An 18,320-nucleotide genomic window follows, 5' to 3' on the forward strand; every position below is an offset into this window, starting at 1 on the left:
TCAAAGGGACTTAAGTCACTACTTTAGCTGGGTTGGAACCTTTGCCATTCACAGCTCAAATCATTTAAAGTAGTCCAACAGGTCTGCATAAATCACCATCAAGTTTATGTGGTAGGAGAGCTATCAGCCAGGTATGAATGGCATTAGAAAAGTTGTGTGGGAAAGCTTCAAGGCTCACATCACTTTTACTTAGATCAAGCATTATTACTCACTCACTTTAATTACCTGGCCTAGATTGTCATAGAACACACCCACAGCCTAAGGGAGAAAATACACACTTGTTAAGAAAGTCAGCCATGAAGGTCTCTCACTGCAATAGACAAGGGTTCATTATGTAATAGAGAACTGTAAAAGATGTGAAACTGAACAAATATTTTTAAAAAGCAAGAAAGGACAGGAGGAATGAAACCAGAAAAAAATAACAGTACTATTATGTATGTGCACAGAAAGAGTAACAAAGTCTAGCTTTGGTAATATACTATTTAAGAGTTCTGGACAGAATGTTAAAAATAAACATACACATACCTGACAACAGATAGAAATTAATTTCCCTAATATCTAAATTTAAGTTGCCTTGGAGCAATAATGAAACTATAGGGATGCTAATTACTCAAGCACTCAAATAATTTTTTATATATTTTCAAATAACCTTTGCAGCAACTGCTATGTTACAAAGTAGGCCAGCATTTTAATTCCTGCACTTTGCAGGTTCAGACATGAAATGAAGATTGGCACAGAATGGTAGTAACTCAATGGTGGAGCGTATGTCTTGTATGCAGAAAACTTTCTCCAGGGATGATGAGAAGCATAGTTCAAAAGATCTGCAGGAACACACGAACACACATAGGCTACATGGCTCTCAGGCCTCATTCGTAGCATTGTGTTTGCTAGCTGAGCAACTCCATCAAAGAGTAATCGCCCCCAATTCCTCAATTTAATCCCTGGCATCTCCAGTTTAGAGCATTCTATGGGAAAGGCTTGCACTGGAGACCAAAGAAAGCGGCTGCCAATCAAAAGTAGGCCACAGTTCATACAAACCAGTGATAGCATGGGCAAGTTCAAACAAAGTTAGAACTGCTCCACCCATTTAAAATCTCCTGTAATGTAGCCAATTAACCCTTCAGATGCAAGCACTTCTCAGAGTTTGCTTTTTATTTTATTTTCAGTGATAGGTCGGTCATGTAACCTAGAATGCATGATATTAAGAATATATTTATTTATACCCCGCTGCCATTTTCCCGACAGGAATGAAAGCAACTTACAGATAGAAACAAGAACCACTAAAAACATACAAAAGAAAAACAATTATCTGAAAAACAATTAAACATGGATACAATTAAAAACTATGTACTTTCTTATTAATAATACTTAATCAGTACATCTTCAATTCCCTGTTCGGAGCCCCTGATGAATGCCGAAGAAACAGAAGTGCCAAATGAAAGACACTGAGGCAAATGGAAGGAGCTACCTGCCACCCTGGAAAAAAAACACTGGAAGGTATGGCCCAAACCCAAGACACGCCCAGGATGGGCCTGGAGTCGTCCTACTCTCATCCAAGGAGGAGCATTCATGGTACGTGGATCGTTAGAGGATAGTGGTCAGTGTCAGATGAGGATCCGAGAGACCAGGAGTCATAGCTGCACTTAGCCACGAAGCGCACACGGGCCAGTCTCTGCCTCTCAGCCTAATTTACCCCATGGGGTTGTTGTGGGGATTAAATGAGTGGAGAACCATGTATACCACCTTGAGCTCCTTGCAGGAAAAGATGCGATAGAAATGTAAAATGTATCTATTGGGCCCTTCTCTGGAGAAGCCTTCCTTCAAATGCTGCCTCAGCTGAGGCATATGTCAATTTTATAGTGCCTGGAGAAAGGAGATGGAGCAGCCTTTGTAGCCATCAGTGGATTTCCAGCAAGGAGATGTTAGTGGAAAAGATGAGAGAAGCAGCTGGAGCCCTGGTAGAAGACCTACTAAGGAACAGATGGTGGTTATTATGTCCTATGTAAAACCTCAGAATTCAAAGAAGGTGTACTTTCTTTTTCCCATGACTGTATTCGCCCTCTCAGAGGGATGAGTGGGCTTAGGGCAAAAGGAATGGAGAACAATTTCCTATAAAGGCTGAAATAAAGAGTAAGAAAATAGATGAAGGAAAACCATCTTAGCTGAAGAAGCAGCGAGGCAGGCAAAGGGAGGGGGTAGAGTAGGAAGAATACAGCACTTCCACGGATTCTAGGCCACGTCTTGCCTAATCCATGGTTGTGGTGGAGGCCTCACACATGCCATTGAGAATGACCATACACATAATTGGAGAACCCTTTAAGCAAGTGAAGTAAAAAAGTAATTTGACATGGCACAGCATGTCCATATTTGAAAACAGCTAGCTGTGTATGCATGCAACTTTAGAGAAGGGCATTCAACTTATTTTCCCGCTGAGGGCCTCCTTTCCTCATGAGCAACACCTGGGGGCTGCTTGGGGGGGGGCCAAAGGAGGTGAGAAACGGTGTGATTTTTACATTTGCACAGTAGGCTCTGCATCACACAGCTCTGCATCCAGGCAAGCAAGAGGCTGCTGATTTTTACCATTCAAGAACATGCAAAAGCACTTGAGGAGTGAGTGCAGCAGGGCTGGTGAGAAGTGTGGTACGGGGAGGGCTGCGTGGCTTGAGTAGAGTCCCAATGGCCGAGGCCTGGGAAGGCACAACTGACCCCCCCAGGCCTAAGGTTCCCCACTTCTGCTTTAATATTTATTTAAAGGAAGAAAAAGGGAGTATAAGATTCAACCACAACAGGATTTTCATATTCAGTTTTCCAGCGGTAGGTTTTTCTGGTCTACCTAAACGTTTACATACAAAAAAGTTATGAAAAAATTGTTTATTAAACCTCTGTACAGAAGCATCAATATGTATGTACAGCAAGTTCAAATATGGGGCATTACTAAAAAGAAAGAAGAAAGAAGGTAGTACTAAAAAAATCTGACCCACATAAATTACTTATAAAACTCTTCAAAAAGGGCAGGAATAATTGGGAAACAACCCCTGATTATTCCCATTTCATTGCTACAATTTTTCTATTTTAAATGAAGAGGAAACCATTTAAAAGGTTGAGAACCTTTCAAAAACTACTGAAAATAAACTGGTTTACAGTGATGCAGAAAGCACAGACAAAATCCTCCAGTTGCCGCTGCTCTAACTTCACAAGTCAAACAGGGTCAGAAAGATTAACTCATATTCAGGAAACATTTTCAGAAAAGTTAACTCACTTGGTAGCACTTTCTTGTATTAGCAGAAACATTGGTTTTAGGCAGCAACAGGCCCTGAAGTCAAAATGGAAGCTCTGTACACTGCACTTTTTAAAACAAGTAACATAATTATAGGAGGAACAAAGCAGGAGCTTTCAATGTGTCTGTTCTTACTTGGTCATTATTTATAAAGTAAGTACAGAGTAGTATCCAAAGTTAATTGGCCAGTTGGTTTCTTTTGGGTGCAACCGTGCTGCAGTAGTAATAGGACACCTAGGAGGAAGCCTTCTTGCTTTTCTGCTGGTTCCTAGGAGAGTTCTTTAGCACACTTCTTATTCGGAGGTAAATCCCAGTAGATTCAGCCATATTGTCAAATTCAAAAGGTGTTATCCCAGCAGCGAACTTGCTCATGTCAGGGACAGGGCTGGCATTTTTGGACACCTCCGCACTGATGACCACAGGAGAGTCACTGTGGCTTACCCTGGACACTGAGGTTGAGGGGCAGTTCTCAACACTGCCTTCAGAATCCATGGGATTTGGTTCTTCATTGTCTGTCAAATCAATCAGTTCATCACCTGAAATCTGTTTCTTTTCAGACTCTTCTGCTTTGAGTACCTGTTCACTGTTGTCTGAAGTCCCAAGTTCCAATACATCCAGCTTTTTGCATGTTATTTCTTCTGGGAAAATGTCTGACTCAATTCGAGACGGTGATGAGGCTACAGAGTTTCCTGTTAAAGGATTCTCTCCAGGTATGTCAGAGTCACTGTTTGCACTATCTGCTTGCTCCAGGGCTGCCCAAATGAGGCGCTGCTGCTCCTCAAGCTCTTCCAGAGTCAAAGTGTCTTCATCCATAGCAGAGCCCTCTGCTCTCAGTGGAGCAGAATCACTGGAAGGAGTCAAAGGTGGAGTATCACGGGTAGCTGGTAGGGGAATACATGGAGGAAGCCGGGGAGGGGTAATGTTGGGGGGAGTACATGGAGGGGTCCCACGTGGCAATGGGGGAGGAGTGGCGTTCAGTGGTGACCCTGGAGGCAGTGGAGGTTGGAAGTGGAAGCTATCATAGCCAGGAGAACTGTGTGGAGCTTCAAAGTCTGAAATCAGAAAAAGAGCAACTGTTAGTAAGCATCCCTATCCCTATCTTGTTTTCAATGGAAGCTGGTATACAGGTATGGTGGATCATAATTTTTAATAGGGATGGGAAGAAGGAAGTTTTAAAGCTATTTTATGAACTATATTTATTGCACAGGTTTATTAGTATTGAAAGGCTTACCAGAATCCATCTCCATGTCAGCTGATGATACTTCAGCACTGTTTCCTTTCTGTCTTTTTGGATGATGAGCCTTCTGGTGAGATGAAGATCTTTTATTGCTGGACTTTGGGCTTGACTAAAGAAGCATCACAAAGGAACAAGAGAGATTAAGAGTATTCAACATGATTATGAAGATACATTCATGGAAGGTGCTCATGTGCTCTGTGGGCCACAGCCATGGAGAAGAAGGCCTCACAGGGTCACTTTCTCTGAGCTTTCAATGTTTATTTTTTTAAGCATTTAAACAAAGGCAATTTCCATCCCTTTTCCTTACTGCTTCTGACTTCCAGAAGTCTGGCCAATGATTCTAAAGGTACCAAAAGAACTGGAAAGCACTTGGAAATTTATATTCTGTACACTGCTTGGATTTAGGTTTGTTTTAAAATGTATGTATGTATATATTGCTATTTTGCAAAATCAATACTAAGAACTGCCTCCAGCATTCTCTGTCTGCTAGCATAAAGCTCTTGCACTAGCAGATGGGCAAGTTTTAATGTTGCATAACCAAGGAATCTATTGTGCAGCACATCAGCAACCTGCTGAGCATTCTCTTGCACAACATTTTGGTGGTGCAAAACATTACATCAGCAGAACAAGTATTCCTCTAACTTATGCTACACTGGATTCCACTACACTGGATACAACCCTAAATTTAAATCTGCCCACTAATATTTCTGGTTATAGAACTGCACACTCTTTATTCACATTATCATAGGTGGTTAAAATGGTTCGAAAGAGTTCAAAGCAACCAACTGCCATATCTTGAAAATATGTTCCCATCAGGGACCCTAGCTCTAATGTGATTTATGTTAACAGATTTCAATAACTCCTATTGCACTCTTCAACCCTGAAAGGGTTCCTAGAGACAGGCTAATGGAAAAGTAACTAATTTAAACTAATGAACAAAATATGACATAAAGACACCAGAAGACAAGTATCAAACATGGCAACAATCTACAGAAATGTACACCTATACATGTTCCTCTGGCCTATGTATGCTTTTTACTATCATAAATTAGAGAATTCTATGCAGAACTAGAAATATGATTGTTAACTGGAAACATCAATACACACAGCTTTCACAAGCACATTTAAATATAGTCACCGAATGATAGGTAGAAAGATAGTGGGCAAAGATATCCTTCTGCTGACTGGGCTGAAGGGGTACGGAACCAAACATCCTCCATTCCTGCAGGAATATAAATACAGTAAAAGAAGATGCTGATCAACGTGCAGGACTAGAAAACTTGCTTGCATATATGTGTTTAGCAAAAAGAGGAAGAAAGCAAAGAATGAACTGTAAGAAAAATATTTAATAAATGTGTATTCCAAACACAGAATTTACAACAGGTGAGGACATAATATATCAATACAAATTAAAAACAAGACAATACAGCTTAGAATATAAAAACATTGGGAGCTGAAATACCAAGCTAGTATTAAAAAGTAGAACAGACTAAAACGCACACGAAAGGTCTACATAAAAGAAACCAAAGAGGAAACCCCTCCTCAGGAAGGGAGTTCCAAAGTTGAAGAACCACTGTCAAAAAGGCCCGGTCCATGGTACCCACCAACCAGATCTGCATTAATGGTGGGCCAGAGGAGAGGGCCTTTGAGGACCATCTCAAGGCCAGGGCAGTTAGCTGTGTTGGTCTGCCGTAGTCAAAACAAAATTTTAAAAAATTCCTTCCAGTAGCACCTTATAGACCAACTAAGTTTGTTATTGGTATGAACTTTTGTGTGCATGCACACTTCTTCAGATACAGGCCAGGGCAGTTCATGTGGAAGCAGGGAGTCCCTCCAAATAAATTTTGAAAGGACTGTCAGATACAGATAACGTGTAAAAGAAATTCGTATGTCACTCTTTGGAGGAAGGAAGTGATGAAAGTGTAAAACTAGTCACTTACATCTGTTACTCCATTCGGAGTGGACATATTAAAACCTGGATAGTTTATCAACTTAGAGACATCATAAGTGACACGCCAATTCTGTTGATAATATTCTTCTGCCTCTGTTTCACCACCAGGAGATGCTGTAACAAAACACCACAAATAGTTACTGATACTATTGACAAAAGAGGACTTGGCACATATAATGGTGAGCGCTTGTTGCGTCTAACCACTTTGACAACAGGGTGCTGGAATGCACAGATTCTGTGATAAGAAGCAAAACAACATTGTATAATTAATCACAAAAGAAATAACTAGTCATTTTTTATGCACCACATATTCAGAACTGCAAAATTTAGCACCACTCCACCAGAACCCCAAGATAAACCACCCAAGCTTGGGTTATGGTACTTATTTAAGGTTGTAGTCAATGCTAGTCCTACTCGGAAAAGATCCATTAAAATTAATGAACATGACTTAGGCACACTCATTCCAACAGGTCTACTCTGAGTAGGACTTCATTGGCTACAAATCTAGCAATTAAGTCCAACTCCCCACAATGCAGGAATCTCAATCAATGCATCCATAGATTGTTCCAATGAATTTTAGTAACAATGGAACTTTTTCTGAAAACATGGGGGGGTGCCCTAAGCCACACACTCGTCTTATCACACATATAATAACTGTTTATTATCGTATTTGGACTTACAATCCACCCCAAACAATCCCAGGGGGAGGGGTGTTTCAGGTTTCAAATAAATACAATGTACATTAAAATCAGAAAATAAAATGAGAAAAGCAACCAATATTAGAACAACAGCACAGAACAAGAGGACAGACATCTACTCAACCAAAGCACTGGGTAAAAAGGTATGTATTGACCAACTGTTGAAAATCTTATGTGTCGTTCCAACAGCTTAAATTGGGCTCCACGGTGGGCTGATAACCAGTGCAGATCTTTCAAGGTCAGCCAGAATGTGTATACATCCACCAGCAGCTTCACTAGTGTGTTCTGCACTAGCTGCAGCTTCCGAATGATCTTTAAGGGTAGCCTGACATGGACTAGGAAGTGACCATGGATCACTGTGATAAGTTATCCCTATCAAGGAACAACATAACACTGGGTCTCAAATGACAAAGAAGGATAACGTAGTACCCACCAAGCTGCACACCTGGTTCTTCCAAGGGAGTACATGCATCTCCCTACTGCTGAACTTTAGAATTGACAACAGATATTACTTTCATGTGTGGATTCAGCTTCAATTTATTGGTTCACACCCAGCCCTTCATTACCTCCAGGCAATGCTCAAACACCTGAACTGGCACTCCTGATTCAGATGGTACATGGAAATTGAGATGGGTGTCATCAGGACACTTGACATTTCACTCCAAACGGCCTGGTGACATCTACCAGTGACTTCATATGGATGTTAAAAAGCACAGGGGACAAGAGACTGACTGCCCCCCCGGGGAACCCCACTAGTGAGCTCAGTGTACTGAGTAATAGTCCCCCATTGCTGCTGTCTAAAATCGACCTTGAAGGTAGGAATGGGATCACTGTACAACAGTGCCCCCAATTTCCAACCCACAAGTCGTTTGAGAAGGATGCTGTGGTCAATAGTATTGAAGTCAAAAAGAATCAACAAGGTTGCACTACCCAGTTCCTTTCCCAAGAAACCAGGCCAGCCAAGGTAGTTTCAATGCCTTGAATTGAATTGGGTCCAGATAATCTAATGGTATTACCGAATTTCAATTATTATTGGAAAGAATCAATAGGCAAACATCTCATATAACAGGCTGTAACAATAAACAACACTATTTTAACTATTTTCTTTATAGTCAGAAACCAGAAAGGTGGAACACTTTTCAAAGTTAAAAGCCAAATAATGGACAGGTATCCTCTTACTACGAAAAAATAAAACACGTTTGCAGTAAGGTAATGAGGGCCGCTCACCACTAAACTTACCTTTTCCATCATAGAGTGTTAGTCCAGATTTTTCCATTTCTGCCTCCTTGAGCCAACCTGGGGGATAGCCCAGTTGCCGCATTCGATAGATGAAAGGAGGAAGAGTCTTATCAGTGACACCAAGTGCATCCTGAAGTTCCTCACTGCAATAGGACAAATGACATCCTGTTAGAAATATGAAGGGGCTATTTGGGGAAGTTGTCTGCTACATTTTAAGAAAACAAACAAGAGAGATTTGTATCCTGATGGAAAACTTAAGGTCACGCTGGAATTATATAAGAAAGCTGCAGAGTTGTGTCCAGCTTGAATATATTTGCCTGCTGTTATGTATAAGTGACTGATTTTCATGAATTTCATGAATATGTTCTTTTCCATTAATTGTTATAATAATGTATAAAAACAATAACTTATTATTTATACCCCACCCATGTGGCTGGGTTTCCCCATGTGACTCCCATACCAGCCAGGTCTTGATGAAGCTTTATTGCTAAGGGTTCCAAAATTACAGCAAGTACTCTTTTTTAACAGTTTGCAATCCTTGAAGCAGTTTTATTTTCTTGGTTCTTTTTCTGGTTGTTTGACAGTGGAGAGATCTTTCTGATGGGTGAACACTGCCGCTCCTCCTTTGGCCCATTCTCCTATTTCACACTATTTGAGATACGATGTATACCTTCTATCTGGGTTCTTTTTCTGGATCTTTGCTATCTTGTTGTTCTAGATATTCAGCTATCTCAGGAACTAATGCTGCCGGTAGATTTGTTCTCTGAGATTTGCTGCTGAGAATGTTGAATTTCCTGTAGTGACTACCAGATGGAAATGAAAAGCCCAGTAATATCATATTCCTGCTTCTTGCAACTTGAACATTACTTGACACATTTCTCTTTTATTCTCTGTTTCCAGAGATAAATCCTGAAGCACTGTAACTGGGTGATTTTCATATTCTTCCTTTCACATTTGTTAAAAGCTATCCAAATCTTGTCGTTTTTGAATTGGTGAAAACACTTAACAGTGCCTCACAGACTGATAGTGCTCTGTGAGCTCTCTCTTGTCCCCAAAGGTAGCTCCAGTGCTTTTTTCTCTCTCTATATATAAAAAGTTTAGGGGTACTCTCATTTTCCTACTCATATTGAAATACTGCCGCTCAATGAGGCCAAACTTAAATTCACAAAATGTTTAGGGGTACCCTGCGTTCCCCCAGAAAAAAAGCACTGAGTAGCTCTTAGGTGGGTATCACACTTTTGAATCACTGAAATATGAAGTCCATAATACTGTCTCCTTCTGCCCCCTCTTTAATGACTCTCACATGTAAAGTAAGCTTTCGGGCTCTGTTTTCCACCTCCTCTAGCTTAGATTTTGTATCCTTATTTTCTCAGAGGAGCCGCTTCAATTTTTTTCATCTAAGTGTACCAGATCCATTGCTGCTGAGATGGTTTCGGTGGTGCCAGCAAATTTCTCCACTATTGCATCTACCATTCTTTCCAAAGGGGTTATCAGCTCCTTCCATGTCTCCATAATCATGGTTTTAAGTGAAATATGCTGTGCTGCAAATTCTTCTATGAGTATTGTGTCTAAGTCTTTTCCTGCTGCAGCTTCAACTGTTTTAGGTGGGGCAGGCACCTCACCTTACTTGTAGTCTACACCTTGCTTTTTCTTTCAGCATAAAAAATTGCACTCCGCTTGTCCTGGGTGCAATGTGATCATGAGGCCGCTGCAGTGGGCTTGAAGTCTTAGGTGCAGACCTGGGTGGAGCCACTGCAGGTGCAGATCTTGGTGCTAGTAGCAAATATTGAAATGAGAGTGAACAAAACATTTTAAAGGTATTTTCAATATTTGGTTAGATTTAGTAAAAATCAGGTACCTGAGGGCAGGAGTTCTGAGCCATCCAGTCCCTGCCCCCATGTTTTCAGCTTTCTCCAACTTTGTGCCTTCCAGATATTTTGGACTACAAGTTCCATCAGCACCAGCCAGCACAGCCATGCTGGTCCGTGCTGATATGAGTTGTAGTCTAAAGCTTTCAAAGAGCACCAGGTTGGGAAAGGCTGATTTATATTCAGTAAGAGAGAGAAAATACCTAATTATTCCTGGTTTGAACCTTCCAAACCTTTCTTCAACTTCTTCTGCATGGTACCGCTGTTGGAAGTTTTGGTTTCCTGCTTCCCCACAAGCATCCATAAACTGCTTCCTTTTTTCACTTATACGGGCAGCATTTCGTGGCTAAAATGTAGTTGGGGGGGGGGAAATCAGGACAATACCAGCTACCAAGTTACACATACAAATTCCCTTGATTCACCTGTGGAATAACAGTCTGCCTAGTACTATACAGAGTTGGACTATTTGATACTTAAAAGTTTTGGCCTTACAGAGGATATATGTTGCTGAATACAATTGCTTAAACTTGTTTTTTAAAAGACCCTAGAATATTTTAATAGGGACATACGTAGCAAAATATGTGTCTTAAGATATAAAACATATCAACAATATTCAAATGGATTATACAGCTTTATCAAAACCCAACTGAATCCTTTCAAATTACCAGTAATCTATATCTGATTATCAATGTGCTCTGAGGACAGAACATCAGAAGGAATATTTTACCTGTGGACAATCTTTCATTTGGTGGTCTTCAGAGCCACAATTGAAGCAGTGAGATTTTGGCCTGCTTTATAAAAGTAAACAGTTTATAACACTAATATTTAATACTGACTTAACAAATATGTGGGTCCATTACATATTTCCAACAGCCTTTTTAAAATGTCACCCATATGCCTAATATACCAAACCCAGTTGTGACAGCACAGAAGAATGCAGGAGGAAGTATACTAACAACAATGTCATCTTAACATTTTAAACATTTTGTGACTATGCTACAACAGTCTGACAAATAAATAAAGTAGTATGTAGTGGAAATTTGGATATTGAAAAGAAAAAGAAAAAAAGTGCTCTGATCCAAGACATCATAGTTGGACTTCTTGTTATGGACTTTGTGATTTTGTGCTCCTTCTTTCTCTTGCAACCCCTCCCACAGACCAGACCGCAATTTGCCATGACACCCGAAGCAGGTGGAAACGGTGTGCCTGAACCACGGAAGCCCATTTTAAAGTGTGGCTTCCAATTCAGGTTTGAAGGGAAACCATGGTTTGTGAGAATGAGGAAGTGTGAGAGGAAACTGAATGGGTCAGTGCATGAAACAATTATTTTCTTGCTTTGGCCATTATGGAGAAGGCCACTTTCAACTTTCATTTGCACCAGTGCACTGCTTTTCAAAATATTTTGGAAATAACCACTTAAAAGTCTATCTTAAGATATGTCAAGGCACATGGCCCTCTCCAATTATAAAGCTGAGGAGTAAATTTTTATTTTTAATTGTTCATGAAATGTTGGCTCAATCTATTATTCTAATGCCCTACTTGAGGACTCATCTAGTTAATTCTTAATGAAAGTTAATAAGCCTGTCTCCTAGCAGATTTTATCTGTGTTTCTATCAAATTAAAGGGGGGGGATGGAGTTTTACGAGAGTTATGAGCAGGAAGATGGACAGCGAGGTCTGAGTAGCTCTTGCTAACCTGGTGTCCTCCAGCATGGCTGTGCTGGCTGAGGTTGATGACAGTTGTAGCCTAAAAACGTCTGGAGGGCACCAGGTTGGCAAAGGCTGCTATAGTTATTTTGGATGTGCCTGAATAAGGTCTTCAAAGCACCCAGAACACTCCAGCTCCCTCTTCCCCTATACTTTTGGTCATAAGAGGCTGCACTTCACACTTAATATCACAAAATGCTTTAAAAGTGGCAAGCTGTTACATCATGAAGGGTGCTCTTTATGTCAGCAATTTAATCTGCACTTTGCTCTCATTCTAAGTCATATCCATTACTTATCAACCACAGCACATTTCAGTTTTTTAACTAGAAATTTTCATAGATTTAGAGAAATACAAACCTTTTAGGCTTTACTTGTATCTCCTGTCCATCTAGAGAAAGAATCTGCGTGAAAACTTGCTGGTATCTTAAGAGTTCAATAAGGAATTGCCATTGTAGAAAACAGAACAACTGAGGTTTACGTGTCTGTATATGCATGATGGCTATGACCCAGAAGTGTTTTGGTATAAATTGTTATTACAAAGTTTAATTTTGTTTGTTTTTTGCTTAAGAAAGGTAAGATGAGACTCATAATCAATACCATGAAGGCAAGATTCTGCTTGAAAGGATGGCTCCATCATTGTTGAAAGCATGCTATCTTTTAATAGTAGGGTTTAGCCTGATCCGTGTAGCGTGTCAGCTGCCTGACTCCACTATTGAGAAATACAGCATGGAAGCCCAATAGCATCTTTAAGCAGAGCAGGAAATCCAATCACCAGAAATAATGTTTCACCAAAAAGGGCATGCCCTGTAACGTATGACACCACAATTACGTAGTTAATAGACTCAAAATATGTAGATTGAATCTGGTTTAGTACTGATTGGATTAAGTTGCATTGTTAGCAGGAAAAGAGGAGGACATTAAACTAAATAGGATACTTGGGTATTTCCCATCCATCTGTCAGCTGAGGGTTTTCATTTAATATAGGCTGCCCCAGTTTATCAAGACAAAAATTGGTAAAATAGAGAACACTTCCTACAACCTATAGAAAGAGTAAAAAAGTGTCAGCATTTTATCAGATTGAAAGATACCTTTTTAAAAATGTACTCAAATATTTCACAAATATATATTTTGATATAATTAAGTACATTACAATAAAGGTTCTCCTGTTTTAAGGTTTTACAAACAAGATCTTACATCTTACACACCCATAACTAAAAAAAGCCCAGCCAATTAATATGAGTTTTGGCCTTCCAAGAATTACAACAACTTAACAATAATTAAATACAGTGAGAATTGCATGGCTCTTTAAGCATCTTGTCAACCCTTTTCTAATGCTATGGTTCGGAAATCTAAAATGTAGGATTCAAGCACATACACCACAAAGCAAAGGCGTAACTTACACTAAAGGCCTCCTTGATTTTTTTTGATGTATTTGAGATTGTCACTTTATGGTCTTCTTCCAACATAAAACTAGAAGGCTAATAGAAAGACAAATCACAGTTTGCGAAACTAAGATTATATTTATCAAATAACAAAGTATATAATTATGAGTGTTCTCCTATATGCCTGAACTCACTTCCAGAACACTTGTATCAGGAATAGGGAACCTGGTGCCCTCTAGAGGCTGTTGGGATTCCAGTGCCATCTGTCCCAGCAAGCATGGCCTATTGTCAGGAATGATGGGCAACTCCAGAGTAGAGCAACATCTGGAAGGCAACAAGTTCCCCAGCCTACAGGATTCTTTGAAAAATTCCTGCATTTATATCCCAACTTTCTTCCATCAAGAAACTCTTCCCCCCGCCCCACCATCCCTTCAAATTTCAGCTAAAAATCCACTCTCTTTGCTTTCTCTGAAGTCTTTAGCTTAACCTCCTATAAGCATAGCGATGCCCTCTTCCACAAAGTGAACAGAGAAGGCCATGTGTACACAGGTGCTCTGAGTGCACACTGGATGGACACAGCTCAGTGGCTGCTTTGGATGTAGTGGCATCTCAAGCGAAAAGGACTTCAGGTAGCAGGGCTGGGAAAGTCCCCTACCTGAGGCCTTGGGAAGCTACTGTTAGTCCTGATAGACAATACTGGGCTAGGTGGACCAATGGTTTGACTCAGTATTGCCTATCTTCACATGGAGCAGTGGCATCATACACTGTGCTACTGAAGAACATGACCAGTTAGCAGATTGCAGCAGGACATTTTTGACAGACCAGTCATATGAATAGAAACATGTTATTTCTCGAAAATGTAGCTTATGTGCTTCTCTTCTTATGCTTTTAAGGAAACATGGTACACTTTTCATCAATAACAAAGGCTATTAGGGCTAGTTTACTACAATAGTAACAACGGATACCAATAAAAGAAAAGGTTTAGATCATTTCATTAATATATAAATACCTGCGGCTTAACATTGAAGTAGGTCTTGTCAGATTCAGCACTTTGTTGCTCCTCATATTTTTGAACTAAACAAGATATAAAATCTTCTATTTCTTGATGATATTGCCTATACAAGAATTTTCAAAATAGATATGCTGTCTTTTTTTGTTATAAAGCATCTCTCTCACAGACTGCTCTTAGACACTGTTCAAGCTGAGGATTTTGTTCTGCAATTCTGCAGAAGGAAAAGCTTGTAGATCAAACTTTGGGGGGAAAGGTACAGGCATTTGTCCTACCCAGTGTTTTGGTAGAACTGCAGAAATTCAAAATTCCTTTCATGTTGCACACGTTTTCTTTAAATATCTGTAAAGCAATAGCTTTCAACGTTTTTTAGACTAGGGACTACAACCTACTATGTGGGAACTTTAATTTAACTTTTTTAAAAAATCTACATATGGCTTATTTACCCAACCACCCAATGTTTCCAGTTCTCATTTGAACACACACATACACACACACACACACACACACCTAAAAAATTGGGGTACACAGCTACAGACATGACACACCTTATATTGGGGGACAGTAGACTAGTGGGTTCTGACCCACCACTCAAAGCTCAATACTCTAGAAGGCACCCACGATACAAACATTCTGAACTTAATCAATATAAAATATATATACTTACTTCGAAACAGTATTGTTCATAAATAAAATTTGTAACAAAGGCCCATCAAGTTTAGAGTCGTCAATGGTAAGTCCACTAAAAAAAGAAAGCATAAAGCTACCATTACATTAGGTAGTAGCAGTTCAGACAGGCCCACATGCCTGTCTGTGGACAAACGCCAGCTCCCTTGGCCTGAAAATGAGATGAGTGCTGCAGCCCCATAGTCGCCTTTGACTGGACTTAACCATCCAGGGGTCCTTTACCTTAATATGTATATTTATTTATTTCTCTCCCCCACCCCCATTCTTAGTAATAAACTTTTCTCCTTATCGCAGTTTGTTAAGAATAGTGCATACTAAGCCAAAATTATTTTCTTTTGATTACATGCATTAGATTCTACAGCTTAATATTAGTGAAGAAGTGTAAGCACTCTTCCCTTGTGACCCCTCAATACAAACAAATGACAGGTATTTTCTGCTACACCCAGTTAATCCATAAAACCATGCTGCTAGCTTAACGTGCTCAAGGAGGCTTTGTGCCCCACCCCATAAATGGAGCAGGTCAAACCACGTTTTAAAAATTACCTAACATTTTTAAAAGTACTAACATAAAGTATGAATTACATCATATATCTAAAACATGGCAAGCCAGTTTGGAAACTGAAAGGGGTTCCACAAGCAATTTATGCTTTGGCACTGTGTGGGTGGGTTGGAATCACACAGGGCATGCCCAAATCCTTACACATATCTACTTTTAAACAATGTACTAAACATCACAGATGATGAAGCAATTTACACATACCTTGGTCGAGTCAGCATATTCAATTTTCTTCTGAGTTCATGATGTTAATTATTTGTTAAGGAATTTCAAGTCATGCTACTATTTCAGAATAATGACTGGAATAATTTATGACTGCCCCGTTCTGCACTCTCAATCAGTAATAATAATTAGAACCAGAGCTCCAGATGTAAGCTTATTTGACATATAAAAAGTAGGTATGAAAGTTAAAGGAAAGTACGTTAGCCTCCCCACTTGTTAATCAGAGAGTTGCTGAAACCCACTCATGGTACTCAATGTACATGGAGGAAGGAAGGCATCACAAGGGAAGCCTGAAGATGGCAGAATTGAATGAATACCTTGTCAAACACTTCAGGGCACATCCTTCTAGGGCTGCTGACATTTATGTCACAGTTCTGCTAAAGGAAGAACTGTACTCCTCCCTGGTACAATTCATGCTTATGAACAGTGCATTCTTCTTTGAAATCTGGTATCCTGTGCCCTTTAAAAAGCTGCACAAGTGATATATTCAACAGGTGCTGTTCTCCCCACCCCAGCTTTGTCATGTGTCCTCTGTGTGTATGTGTGTGACCACAAAACAATTTGCAGAGGGACGATGACAAGCCAGTGTAATGTAAGAGTGCTGGGTGTTCAAATCCATGCTCAGCTACACTGTTTGCTAGGTGAACCTGGATAATTCAGCACCTCATGTACTTCACAGGATTGTAGCCAAGGAGAAAAGGGGACAGGGGAGAACCATACACCACTTTGAATAGAAGGAATTTAAAAAGTCAGTGAGGCAGACTGCATGACATAGTGCTGAGTACTGGCCTAGGACTGGGAGGACCCAGATTCAAAGTCACACTCAGCCCTGAAGGCCCCTGTGTGATCTTGGGCGGCCACTCTCTCTTGCAGTCTATCTTAACCCACAAGTTGTTGTGAAGATAAAATAGGTGGGGTGGTATGGGATGAAGTAGTATAAAATTAAATTTTAAAAATCACAGCAAAGTTCCAAGATACAACTTCTCACGTGGATAGCAGTATGTTGCAGCAAACACAACACAGACAGAATCAGCAGAGTGGAATTCTGGTCAACTCGAGGGAGCAGCAAATTGAATAAATTCAATTTATTATTGCATTTTTACTGCCATAAAGGAGAAGAAATGCATGTCCAAAGTGTCAACATAACTTTGCCAGTCTTGTGTCTTACACACTCCAACAGGAGCAGGATAAGGTGAGAGTTTCATTGTTCCTGCTCTCCCTGAAGCACAGTGATGTGGGGTGGAAACTTTTCGGTGCCAGAAATAATTTCTCCAGTAACAGTGAATGGATGCAAACTACAAATACATTATTAGGTAAGGCTGGCAGCTTCAACCTTCTTAGCATTGCTTATAGAATATATTCAGTTGGTTAGCTTTACTGCACACAGCCAAAGCAGCTTATGAAATAAAAGTAAAACAAATGTACTAAATTAGATCACTTTTTAGGGCAGCCTTTGCCTGCCTGGTGCCCAGATGTTGTTGGGCTACAACTCCCAACACAGGGTAGCCAAACATTTGCTAATGCAAAGTACCTTAGCATTTACTTAAGTATCCCTTTGCAAAAAATCCTCATCCCCGCTCAGGCAGCAAAAGGTCTTGGTCCGGGCCAACCCTGAAAACAGAGACTTGCGGAATAAGCTCTCGTGCTCCAGGGGGCCGGACTGTGTCGCTGCTGCACGAGGCTAGTCCCTGACACTTTCTGCAACTACAGCCGAAGCCCACGGAACTGAATCCACCGCAGGTTCTAGATTACAAATGGGGTGGGGAGGGGGTTACAAGGACTGGGACCCCTTTGCGAAGATAGAGCCCGAGCCCCTTTGAAGGAAGCTCCACGCGGCCCCGTAACGGCCGGGAGGCGGCAACGCCTCGAAGGGCTGCCGCCTCTGGGCGGGGATCTGAGGGTAGGGGGCGCCCCCAGGCCGGCCTGCTTCCCCCGCCAGGATATTCTCGGCCTGCAGCTCCCTGACGGTCTCCTGGCACTCCCTCAGCCGCTGGCGGAGCTCCTCCGTCTCCGCCCCGGCCTCCTCGAAGCGGGCGTGGGGCGGCTGCGCGGCCGGGATGGGCGCCGCCTCGCCGGCGTCCAGCTGCTGGAAGAGCTCCTGGTCCCCGAAGTCCACCTCGGCCGCCATCTTAGGTCGGGGAGGGAAGGCGCCGGCCGCGCGTGGCCCGCCGGCCGCACGGCCAGGCGCTGCGGAAGAAGTTGCCGCCGGGCGGAGAGGAAAGGCGGCGAGAGGCCCCGGCCTCACCTCGGAAAGGGCCGCAGTTGCACGCAAGGCCTTCAGTCGCCAGAGCTCTTCGGGCAGGCGACTACAACTCCCACAATGCAGCGAGGCCGGACGGCACCCGCAGCCCCCAGGCCCGAACTTCACACTGGGAGAGCGGCTAGGGGCAGCGATGCATGCTGGGATTGGCCAAGCACTTCCGCCCGATTCTCAAGCTTCCGGCAGCGCAGGCTGGCGGAGATTGACTCGCAATAGGAGGGGGGGGGG

General features: G+C 41.5%; 1 protein-coding gene across 4 annotated transcripts; it reads right to left on the reverse strand.

Annotated features, from left to right (window-relative positions):
- Window positions 1-2,856: 2,856 nt before the first annotated feature.
- On the reverse strand, window positions 2,857-18,231 carry ZCCHC8 (zinc finger CCHC-type containing 8). 4 transcript variants are annotated; one of them, XM_053369994.1, is made up of 14 exons: window positions 17,775-18,231; window positions 15,815-15,855; window positions 15,035-15,109; window positions 14,368-14,473; window positions 13,377-13,454; window positions 12,912-13,015; window positions 12,334-12,399; window positions 10,998-11,058; window positions 10,474-10,616; window positions 8,403-8,545; window positions 6,455-6,579; window positions 5,653-5,736; window positions 4,509-4,623; window positions 2,857-4,329 (listed from the first exon to the last, which is right to left on the reverse strand). In XM_053369994.1, exons 1-14 carry the CDS (start codon window positions 17,958-17,960, stop codon window positions 3,512-3,514), a joined length of 2,145 nt encoding a protein of 714 aa, XP_053225969.1. In that variant the 5' UTR covers window positions 17,961-18,231; the 3' UTR covers window positions 2,857-3,511. The 4 variants fall into 4 exon arrangements, with proteins under 4 accessions (XP_053225969.1, XP_053225968.1, XP_053225970.1 ...); XM_053369993.1 differs by having other exon boundaries at window positions 10,998-11,061; XM_053369995.1 differs by lacking the exons at window positions 15,815-15,855; window positions 17,775-18,231 and adding an exon at window positions 17,364-17,548 and having other exon boundaries at window positions 10,998-11,061.
- Window positions 18,232-18,320: the final 89 nt, after the last annotated feature.

This window comes from Podarcis raffonei, chromosome 16, assembly GCF_027172205.1.
Source record: "Podarcis raffonei isolate rPodRaf1 chromosome 16, rPodRaf1.pri, whole genome shotgun sequence".
NCBI lineage: Eukaryota > Metazoa > Chordata > Lepidosauria > Squamata > Lacertidae > Podarcis > Podarcis raffonei.

What these genes read in the sequence shown, in the direction of transcription:
- ZCCHC8 (XM_053369993.1), bottom strand. Translation starts at nt 17,960, where the DNA reads ATGGCGGCCGAGGTGGACTTCGGGGACCAGGAGCTCTTCCAGCAGCTG. An exon ending in ACTTCAATGTTAAGCCGCAG is followed by an intron (nt 13,455 to 14,367) that starts GTATTTATATAT and finishes TCTTTCTATTAG; the next exon opens with CCTTCTAGTTTTATGTTGGA. An exon ending in ATCTTTCTACCTATCATTCG is followed by an intron (nt 4,624 to 5,652) that starts GTGACTATATTT and finishes ATGCTTCTTTAG; the next exon opens with TCAAGCCCAAAGTCCAGCAA.